Here is a 10415-nt window from a genome sequence, read left to right on the forward strand (position 1 = left end):
AGAATCGGATTAGAGTTTTGGTACAAGAAGTACTTTGAGTAGTAAGAACACTTGGAAAAGGTATTCGAGGAGTTAATGATTTCTTAATAATTGATTCATCATGATCTACCTTTATAACACTAATGAATATTAGTCAATGCTCATAAAAAGATGGTAAGAGAATCAAGTCACAACAAACAATGCGTCAAGGGTTAGCTATCTTTCTACATCAGGCAGCAAATGAGAGGAACTAGGAAGGGGCTAGTTCAAGTGGGATGAATTCAATCACCAAAAGGGGCAAAAACCAGTAATTTAAAATTTAAATAATGGCTCTTGATAACAATGCTTCTATATGATATCTGTTGATGATCATCTTATTAAACTTTTACAAATATCCAAGCAAACATCCAGTACCTGAACATGGTATACAGTCAGTACTCAGTAATAAACGAGGATTTACATTCACTTCATTCCCAACAAAAATTAATTTATCAACTGATGGTCGTCGACTGACCTTCAAGTAAACCTACAAAGTCAAAGAATTACATATTTCAGCTCGAGTTTGCTACATTTTAAACTATACACATTGAAGTCTCGATTTTTCTAGAATGCTGAATGCAGGATTTTATAAGGGGCGGAATTACATCAATCAGTAACATAATTTGGTCTCACTACTCATAAGGCTTAGCTGAGCACAAAACTACATGCCATAACTTGCAGCCATGCTATGCTTTCTTTTAGGATATTCCAAATGTCCAATTTCATGAGGGAACACTGGTTGGTTCCATATACTTACTGGTGCGTACCACGGCTAGTGCTAGCCTCCCCAATTGAGACCGAGGCAAGGGACTTAGAAGCCCAAGCTTTAGCATTCATTGCTCCTTCCTGCAGATTACTTCTCTTGCATGGCTCTTTAAGGCATTTAAATGACTGTACTGTTCGCTTCAGATACACCAAAGGATGTTCCAACAAGCTCCCTAATCTAACGTTTTGGAGAACCCTATTCCAAGCATATTGGATACACATAAGCAGTGTAGGAAAAAATAAGTAAAGTAGTCTCAAAACCACGAATGCAGTGGCCAAAGCCAAATAAGTCTCCTGCCGCAGCAAATGTTCTGGAGATCTGGCCCAAGAAAAGGGGCAACTTTCTTGCTCTGTGGTACCATGACTCTCATGAACTGACAGATGCCCAACTTTATCCAGGGATAGTTGATCAAGTGAATCAACCCTAACTCCTGCAATGACAACCAAAGATTAACTAAAAAGAAAATAGGGATATCATGATCAGCTAAATTCCCAAATTGCATAAACAGGAAAATATTCTAATTGTTTCTAATATTGTTGTGGAACCATTAAGTATGGTGTGTTTCAGGATACGCTTATTTATTTTCCCCCTTTAACATGTAAAAGACACTATTTAATTGCAATACAGAACAACCAAGGCACATGCAGAGCATGAGAATGATCAAATATTTAAATTTAAGCTTAACAAATCTTCAAGCTATGTAAAATAAATGAACTCATAAGCGACAATATCAAAATACAAATACAAATATGAAAGTGACATAATGAATGTTACCGGTAACTTCATTGTAGAAAACTACGAGAGAACCCAATATCCGAGATCCGTGATAACGAATGCGCATAGTAGAATTTAAAATGAGTAGTGTAGGGAAACCATGAACACCGTATTTTGATAATATGCTGCAAGAATCAAATAGGCATTAAATGGAAAGAATCCATGAAACTTGAAAGAAAGGAATTGGGACTGAAAAGTGAAAACACAAACCTTGGCCTAACAGATGATTCTTCAATAGCATAATGGGGAATGGAAGGGTATAGGGAAGACAGGATGGAGAAAACTGGTCTAAAAATCCGAGAGAAAGGACACCATGATGCATAGAAAAGTACAGCTACATATTCATGACTATTCTTGTGAACCATACTCAATGCCTTCTGCAAAGTAACCTCATCTCCCTGCATAGTTTCAATAGGCAATTAGGCATCATAAATTCATACTTACAATCCTCTATCAGCAACCATAAACATTTGAAAGAAGTTCTAAGAACTGGATTTAACAAATCAAAGTTTCTTTGAAAACATACATGTGCTACGAAGAAAAATAACATAGGTCTGTTTGGAAGTTATGGTAGTGGGAAAGGCTACGGATGGCAGTGACAAATCAGAACATGTGCGTGTGAAAGTGGATCCTCTCCTTACGATCCTACACACTGAAATGTGACCCTGAAAAACCCCGGGGTATGGAAGGGCGAGCTGCTGAGGTGTTCCCCACTTCCCCTTCCCTTTCTCTGTAAACTCTCAAGTATAAAGCTCCCTAAAACCATTCCTACTATTCCTTTGGCGAATGCAATCCCTACGGTTTCTAAAATTACCTAGCTAACAACAAGGCACGTTGATTCACAGTTGCTGAAGACATGAAACCTAAACAGCATAATAAGCAGTTCCAGCTTCCAGCTTCCAAACTCAAATTATTGAAAATTAAAGCAATCACAGATTCATCATCACAATATCACAAAAAGGCTAGTCAAAGCAATAATCCTAAAATTGCAGTATCAACGTCAGATTAAGACGAAATAAATATAAGAGGTAAAGGGAAAGAGAATAATGAGTGACCTCGGTGACACCAGTGTAACGGATGGATCCAACGGAATCAGGGAGCGAGCAGGTCGCATCTCGAAACCCTAATATGAAATCAAAGACTGACTCCTTCGGACATATGGCGGCGTCGGCGGCAGAAACCGAAACCTTGTGCGGCTGGGCGGTGCAAGAAATGCTCCAACAGAGCAACGTGGCGACCACGATCTCCGATCCCGAAAACCTCATCATCTCCCTCGTTCCTTTTTTTTCCCCTCGAGTAACGAACGAACCAAAAATTGGCACCAAACCCAGCCGAAAAGAGTTTCCAAAAACAAAAAGTTAGGGGGAAAAAAAAAGAAAAGAAAGGAAGTTTGGGGGAATGGAAAACCCTAATCGTATAGCGTACAGGATTTGAAGGGAAGGGGGGAAAAAGAGGGGAATGAGGGAGATGAAAGGAAGGTCGTGAAGACAGAGATGAGAGGATCTGACGTGGCAAAATCTGAATGGATAGATTCTTATTTTCTTCTCTTTTTTTCTGAAAAATGAAAGAATAAAAAAAAGAGGGGCTGGGTTGGTTTAGAAAATGGGGAGTGGGAAGAAGAAGAAGAAGGGGGTTATTGCTATTGGTATCAGTTGGTGGGTGCGACGATCGGTGGTGGCAACGGTATCACCGTTCAGCTTTTACGAGTGCGTGAGAGAGGTTTCACTTGCTTGGTTCATTCTTTACCTTTTTCGTCAACAGATCAAAGCACTATGGTTGGTTTAAGTGTCTCGGCATGCTTTATATGCATGTCAGCCTTCACCTTATTTTTGTTCTCCCCAAATATAAAAATGGTTAATTATTTATTTAACACCGGACGACAATCCATTTTCTCCCCTTAAACAAAATTTGTAAAAAAAAATTAAAAATTATTAGATAATTTAATAAATTTAACTAAATTATTATTTAATAATTTTTTTAAATTAAAAGTAAGACTGAAACTCATAATATCTAAATGAATATGAAAAGATTATGTCATTTGAATTATAATTTGTTGGTAGTTATTATCTAATAGTTATTAACTATCACCTTCACATAAAGATAACTATACGAGAGAAATATCTTTAAAAAAATATTAAATTTTTATATTATGTTTGATATAAAATATACAAAAATTAATTATATTTCAGCTTAGTTTAAAATAAATATAAAAATTAAAAAATAAATTTAAAGTTTAACAAGTTAAATAAAAATTTTCTATATATTGATGAATTTATCTCACAAATTTATAAATTTATTCCAAAACTTAATGATTCGTGAGAGTATATATTTTAATTTTTTGCTTATGAACAAAAAATAATAGAAAAAATTATCAAAAGTACCCATAAATTTTACGAATAGTGACAAAAGTACTCATAAATTAAGAAAATTAACAATATATCCATGAAAGATGGATTTCATACGACAAAAATATCCAAATCCTAATTTTTTGTTAATTTGTTAATAAAATTCATAAATTATCCCACCCTAATTCCATTTTACCCTCACTCCCTCTTTTCCCACTTCTTCCTCTCTCCTCACTTTTCTCTCTCAAAAATTCTCACAGAGTCACATAACTCTCCTCCTACTTCCTTACTCTCCTCCGCCCCCACCTACTCCATCACCGTCAATCTCCTTCCCTCTCACTGCATCCCCCTCTCACTCTTAAAGTGGCTACAATATTTTCGTCGGCCTATGACCCAACCTAAGGAGAACGTCGCTGTGGCGCACCTGTCTCAGCCAAAGAGATCGTTAATGAGAACACCGTCGTCGCGCACGTGAGAAAAGAGAGGAGTCGTGGTGCTGCTGCATGTAGAAAGAGGGTTCGAAAAGTTATGACTAAATCGGTTGAGGTCCAATCTTCCACCACCACCATTGATTTTGACCTGATCTGTTATAGGAGCAGTTTTGAACTCCATGGTAAGGATTTTAAAAGTGCAGGTTGGGTTATGAAAGGTTGAAAAAGTGAATTGAGGTTGAGGGTGGAATAGTTTAAAAATTTTATTAAAAAAAAATTAACAAAAGTTTAAAATTTGAATACTTTTGTGAACCATCTTTCATGGTACAACGTTAATTTTCTTAATTTATAGATATTTTTGTCAGTATTTATAAACTTCATAAGTACTTTTTTGGTAGTTTTTTTAATACAATATTTTAGGCCATGAAATAATAATAAAAACTTATGTTTAATAGTAAACTTATCCCGTTCATATAAATATATTTGACATATCCATCTACCACTTCAGAAATCAATCGTATGATCAATTATGATTAGATGGCATAAATATTTGAGTTATCCTTCCACCACTTCAGAAATCATGCATATGATTAATTTGATTAGATGATCCTTGGTGTGTTAAAAAAACTCAAGCCACTCAATTTGATTGGAGTGAATCTTCTTAATTTTTTTTAATTATTTGTTAAAATATTATTTTTTATCATTCAATATCTTTTCTCACATTTTTCTTTCTGTTTCACTTAAAAAGTGTAAAGTGAGAAATCACACGTTATCAGAAAAAAAAAATTGAAAAAATCTATTCCCCTATTTGATTCACCCAAAGTTACTTTCATACTCCTTGTTTAGGATGGAATATCATGTTACAATTTTAAAATGTAACAATCTAAAGGAGACTACAATTATAGTAACAAAATTTATTGTCTGTTATCAAATCAAAATTTAGATTATAATCACTTTAGGCTATCTTGAAAGAAATCCTTTCAATATGATACGAGGGACTATCTTTAATGTAGTAATAAAAGGGACTGTCTTTGATTCTTTAAGTGTTAGCTTTTAAAGGGAAATTAAATACTAGATCTCTCTTGACCCTTGAGTTCCCTCATAATTCCATGCTCATCAGTCATCATGCTAAAAAAAACCAATTCATCTTCCTCATAAGTGCAAGGTTGTAGTAGCCAATTTGTTATGGCGATGAGAACACCAATTAAAATCGAATAAATGTGATAAGGAATTTAAACCAGGCAGTACACATAAGATAAAGAATCTCAAAACAATATCAATAGGATGGTGCAATGGTTATTTTCTTGTCAAAGACCAAAATCATCAGGTAATTTGGAATTTCTCCAAAAAAAAAAAAAAATAGGGGAAAGAATAGCTCCAACATATGATCAACCTAACTAACATCTAGAATAGACCTAATTTTGATGTCATTATACCAGTCTACAAAAATGAAAAAACAAAAGGGAACTTCTTGAAAAACAAGCATCTGAGTACTAGCAAGAAGCATGAGAAGCATCACACCAGAACTGCAAAATGATCTCTAATGGAGATGCCACCAGCACAAACTTCTGAATCTATCAACAAAATAATGCTGCCTCCAACCAATTTTCTGTCTAGTACCAAAAGGAAAAGGAATCAACAGAGAGAGAGAGAGAGAGAGAGAGAGAGAGAGAGAGAGAGAGAGAGAGAGAGAGAGAGATCTACATCTAGTGTAACTTTGATTTAACAAAACACAAAACACAGAAAAGCATGCATAAGCAAATAATTCATGCTAACCACTATGTTGTTATCTCATCAAACAACCTTAAAAGTTGAACATTTTTCAGCAACAATTTGATCAAAGAGGTATAGAAGATCCCTAGACACATGAGTTCATCATAAAATAATTTTCTATACACTGAATATAAGGGTGTTTCATTACCTTTTCTAGGCTATCGCACTTCACAGGAAGTTGAGAATATACAAGCAGAGCCTTGTGGTTACCACCAGAGCACTCTGCAGAACTACCAGTCTACCATACATGTTTAATTCAGAAACTTTTTAATCCACAGCATATTTGTTAGTCAGCCTATCTGCACCCGAACTATCTGACTGCTAACGAAAGTCAGGCATACCCATAGAGTTGGTTTGATGTATGTCAACTGGCTCACTCTTGGCATTCTCTGATAAGCAAGATTTATTTGCATTATCACTTTGCTTGTCAAATGGGTTTAAAACACTGCTACCAAGAGCAACAGATTCACAACCTTGCAATGTTCCCTGCATAATGCTTTCATTAGCATATGTATCTACTGCAACATCATTATTGTGAGAACCAAGCCCTAATTGAGGCTCCATGAAAGCATCATCAAAGGTACCAGCAGAAATATTATACAGATTTTCAAAAATCGAGGGTTGCTCATCATCAGGAGGAGTTAGTAAGTTACATTTCGAACTTGTCTGCAACAAATAGTCTATTCTGTGATTTTGGTCATTCAATGGATTCTTTTCCTCTGCAAAGCTTGTCACAAGCTCAACAGTTGGAGGATCGTGATTATCATTGACATTATTTGCTACTGAAAGATTAGGGGCATCATCAATCCCACCACAGTCAGAAGCACCTTCTGTGCACGTGCTTAAAGAAACATTATTTGTGTAGCCAGTGGGAAGGGAAATTCTCTTGTCAATAGGTAATAATTCACCGTCAAAACAGTCTCCGATAGCAGACTCTGTCAGCATAAAACTCTGCATTCTGTCTGAACTATTTATAGAAAAATGTTTTATATCTTTCTGAGATGGAGGAAGAGAAAATCCATCAGAACTACTCTGCAATTGAGAATTACTAGAAACATCTTTAACTTCAGACTGATCACTACACAAAATGTGTTGCTTGTCATCCTTAGCAAGCTTTCCATCACTAATCTCTAAATTGTTGCCTAAAAACCTTTTCCCCTCAGCATTTGGAAAAGGCCTGTTGCTTCCAGAACCTACATTCTGCTCATCTTCCACTAGTCTCTCAGAAACACCATCCCCATTGTTGTCAACAAGTGTTTGTGCATTTCCCCAGGGAGCAGTTTCATGGCATTTGGTACTAAAATCACTAACACCATTTCTTATGCATGTCACAGAATTCATTTCATCACAATGTTGAATAATACCACACTCATTATTGGTGACAGGAGTTGGGAGAACCAAAGGAATAGGATTGCAGGCAGCACCACTAACTTCAATGATATCAACCGTCTTCTGATTTAGAACTCTATCTTCCTCAATTGAACATCCGCGAACTGAATTTACATTATGGGTACCATCCATCATGGATTGATAATTTGCAGTTTGATAGTCAAAGGCTCCACCAATAGAATCTCCTAATTTACAACCCCCAGCCAAAGAGCTACTGGAATTCTCATTCAGAGTGTTTAGCTTCTCTCTTTCAGTTGATGATGGAACACTAACTTGCGTTTTATGGTGAGATTCTACAGATGTACTAGCTAAACTTAGACAGCTTGCATCAGCATCAGGCTTTACGTCTCCAGCAGGGCCGTAACAAAGAACCTGCTGGATGGGAGGTGGACAGGGAAGAAAAAAAAACCCTAAAATTTCTGTCTTTCATTTTTGGAACAGAATAAGAAAAACATCACAAATATAATAGCTTACACTTCCAGATGGCACATTGATATTATACTGCGGACTGTCATCGGGATAACTAGATTTTACAATATTTATATCTTCTCCACAAAACGAAAGCAAGTGTGCAGAGACTTCCTTGAACGACTCAAACTGCTGCCCATAAGGGCTGCAAAGCAACAAATTAAGGAAATCCATTAAGAATCTAATATATGTATATATATGTATAAGAAGTTATAACTACAAGAAAGCATATATGCATGTCTCTACCATTAGAATTCAAGTTATGGCTATCACAACTAAATATTTTAATAAAATCTATTTGCCATCCTCAGAAATAATACTTGCAGCATTCTTGTTCGTTAGGGTGTGTTTGTATTTTGATTTTGGAGGGAAATGGAGAGAAGAGAAGGGTTTGAAGATTCAAATGGAGTTCTCTTCAAAATCAAAACTCATCAACTAACTCCTAAAAAACAATTCTATCAATTTAATCCATCAACCTTCAAATCCCAACAATCTCACTCATCCCTCCATCCATTTTCTAATTTTTGTTTCTTAGTCAATTACTCCTAATTGATGGTAAACACCAACAGCAAATCAAAGAGGAAGACAGAGATAATAGGAGTTAGCCACATCAAATGTTATATTTTCACCAAACGAGAAATATTTTCAATTCATTGTTCAAAAAATAAAGTCAAAATTAATTGGATCAAACACAAAATGTGATGAAATGTCTTCTTGAGAATATCAGAAGTTAACAAAGAACATATAACCCCCTCTCCCTCCCCAAAAAATTAAAAGAAAAAAAAAACAACAACAACAACAATGATTGGTTTGTAAAAACTTCACAATGACAGTGTAATTAAAACTAGACTCGCTAAGAAAATTGAGTGTCATTCTCCACCGAGTGATCATCTATAGGAAAAACTGATCAGTTTAAAAAAATGAAATATGCTAGGCTACAATAGCGTGCACTAGAAATATGCTTAGAATTAAATTCTTTAAGACCCACAAAAATAAAAATAAATTGACACTGGCAAAGCATCACAACAATGCGAAGAAAACAAACACGTGAACTTGAACACAATTCCCTCCAATGGAGAACTGTGAGACCAAAACAATAAAAAAATAAATCAATCCATCAATAAACAATAGTAGAATTCCTAACCCTGTATCATATCTGCAAAGTACTATCACATGAAACCTTGATTGATATTACTAATACTATAATAGTGTGATAAAACTCTAGAACAACACATAAGTCTTGATAACAATAATGCTACAAATCTCTACCTCTATAGGATATATGCAAAGAACTATCACATTACAAATAACAATTCAGGGAAATGACACACATAGGTCAATTTAATTTCCATATACAAATCATTCAGCCGTTGAATTCGAACAATCAATTAAACACAAAATACCACACTTCCATGCATCTATAGCTAGCAAAACAATCAAATGAAAGAAACAAAACTAAATAAAAATAACATGAGCAAAGAGAAAAACCTTACGTAACGGCGACAAAGAATGGAAGCACGACCGGCTCTCTTCTTGACAGAAAGCAAGACCTTCCACCCAGCCGGCAAGAAAGAACCAAGCTCACTCGCCTCCACAGTCATTTTCTTCTTCCTTTGACTACTCCACTCTCCCTTCAAACCCTCCAAGAACTCAACAACCTGAGCCTCATTCTCTAACCCCACCGTCCTCTTCTTCACCTCTTCCGAAACCGGGTCAACAAAACCCTCACCCTCTTCCTTCTTCTTCGGTGGAGGCGGCGGAGGAAGAGGCGATGCTACTGGCACAATCGCCATCGAATTCTCGTTCTTCCGCGGCCGCCCTCGCTTCCGCTTCTTCATCGCGCTATCGTCCGCGACGTCGCAGATCGGAATGTTCTGGAGCGCGAAGACGTTCGGGTCCGGTGACTTGAACTCCCCCTGGAAGGGGACGAGTGCGTTGTAGCCTACGCTGGTGCCTCCTCCCCCGCCGTCTCGCGCGGCGGTGCGGAGAGACTCGACGCCGAAGAGCCTCTGAAGCATTTCTATGATTTTGGAGTTTTCTTCGTCAAGGGGAATGTGGGCGGCGGAGGCGGGAGGGGAAGGGGCGGGTTTGGGTTGCTTACCACGCGGTACGAGGCGAAGGCGGGAGAACGTCTGCTTGCGGCTGCCGGCGGACTCGTTGAAGACGGAGCGGTCGATTTTAGGGATTACGGCGTCGTCTTGGCAACGGTGTTGGGCGGGTGAGGAGGTTAGGGAGAGCGCGTAAAGCTCCGATTGGGAGAGTTGGCGGAAGTCCACGAGATGGAGAGACTCGATTTGAAGGGAGCGGCGGCGTTCCTCGTCGTCTGCGGCGGAGGCGGAGGGCTCTGGCGCCGTCGCCATTGCATTTGGGTTCGCCACCGTTACTTTGGTGTGTGCCTCGTTACGTGTGAGAGAGAGAAGCGGAAAGAGAGATTAGGAACTGAATCTGAAA

At 37.4% G+C, this 10415-nt stretch overlaps 2 protein-coding genes across 5 annotated transcripts; both read right to left on the bottom strand.

Annotated features, from left to right (window-relative positions):
* Positions 1-312: 312 nt before the first annotated feature.
* On the bottom strand, positions 313-3315 carry LOC130944975 (5'-adenylylsulfate reductase-like 4). 2 transcript variants are annotated; one of them, XM_057873596.1, is made up of 4 exons: positions 2614-3315; positions 1769-1956; positions 1559-1683; positions 313-1214 (listed from the first exon to the last, which is right to left on the bottom strand). In XM_057873596.1, exons 1-4 carry the CDS (start codon positions 2824-2826, stop codon positions 772-774), a joined length of 969 nt encoding a protein of 322 aa, XP_057729579.1. In that variant the 5' UTR covers positions 2827-3315; the 3' UTR covers positions 313-771. The 2 variants fall into 2 exon arrangements, with proteins under 2 accessions (XP_057729579.1, XP_057729580.1); XM_057873597.1 differs by lacking the exon at positions 2614-3315 and adding an exon at positions 2085-2603.
* A 2014-nt stretch (positions 3316-5329) lies between these two features.
* Positions 5330-10415, bottom strand: LOC130944973 (uncharacterized). Of its 3 annotated transcripts, none has more exons than XM_057873594.1 (4): positions 9453-10415; positions 7971-8109; positions 6256-7871; positions 5330-5943 (listed from the first exon to the last, which is right to left on the bottom strand). In XM_057873594.1, exons 1-3 carry the CDS (start codon positions 10322-10324, stop codon positions 6429-6431), a joined length of 2454 nt encoding a protein of 817 aa, XP_057729577.1. In that variant the 5' UTR covers positions 10325-10415; the 3' UTR covers positions 5330-5943; positions 6256-6428. The 3 variants fall into 3 exon arrangements, with proteins under 3 accessions (XP_057729577.1, XP_057729576.1, XP_057729578.1); XM_057873593.1 differs by having other exon boundaries at positions 5330-5947; XM_057873595.1 differs by having other exon boundaries at positions 5331-5947; positions 6256-7868.

The sequence above is a fragment of the Arachis stenosperma genome, chromosome 8 (assembly GCF_014773155.1).
Source record: "Arachis stenosperma cultivar V10309 chromosome 8, arast.V10309.gnm1.PFL2, whole genome shotgun sequence".
Lineage (NCBI taxonomy): Eukaryota > Viridiplantae > Streptophyta > Magnoliopsida > Fabales > Fabaceae > Arachis > Arachis stenosperma.

What these genes read in the sequence shown, in the direction of transcription:
- LOC130944975 (XM_057873596.1), bottom strand. Translation starts at nt 2,826, where the DNA reads ATGATGAGGTTTTCGGGATCGGAGATCGTGGTCGCCACGTTGCTCTGT. An exon ending in GTTACACTGGTGTCACCGAG is followed by an intron (nt 1,957 to 2,613) that starts GTCACTCATTAT and finishes GAAACTATGCAG; the next exon opens with GGAGATGAGGTTACTTTGCA. An exon ending in TTTCTACAATGAAGTTACCG is followed by an intron (nt 1,215 to 1,558) that starts GTAACATTCATT and finishes TTGTCATTGCAG; the next exon opens with GAGTTAGGGTTGATTCACTT.
- LOC130944973 (XM_057873594.1), bottom strand. Translation starts at nt 10,324, where the DNA reads ATGGCGACGGCGCCAGAGCCCTCCGCCTCCGCCGCAGACGACGAGGAA. An exon ending in CTTTGTCGCCGTTACGTAAG is followed by an intron (nt 8,110 to 9,452) that starts GTTTTTCTCTTT and finishes GTTGCTTTGCAG; the next exon opens with CCCTTATGGGCAGCAGTTTG. An exon ending in TCAATGTGCCATCTGGAAGT is followed by an intron (nt 7,872 to 7,970) that starts GTAAGCTATTAT and finishes CCTCCCATCCAG; the next exon opens with CAGGTTCTTTGTTACGGCCC.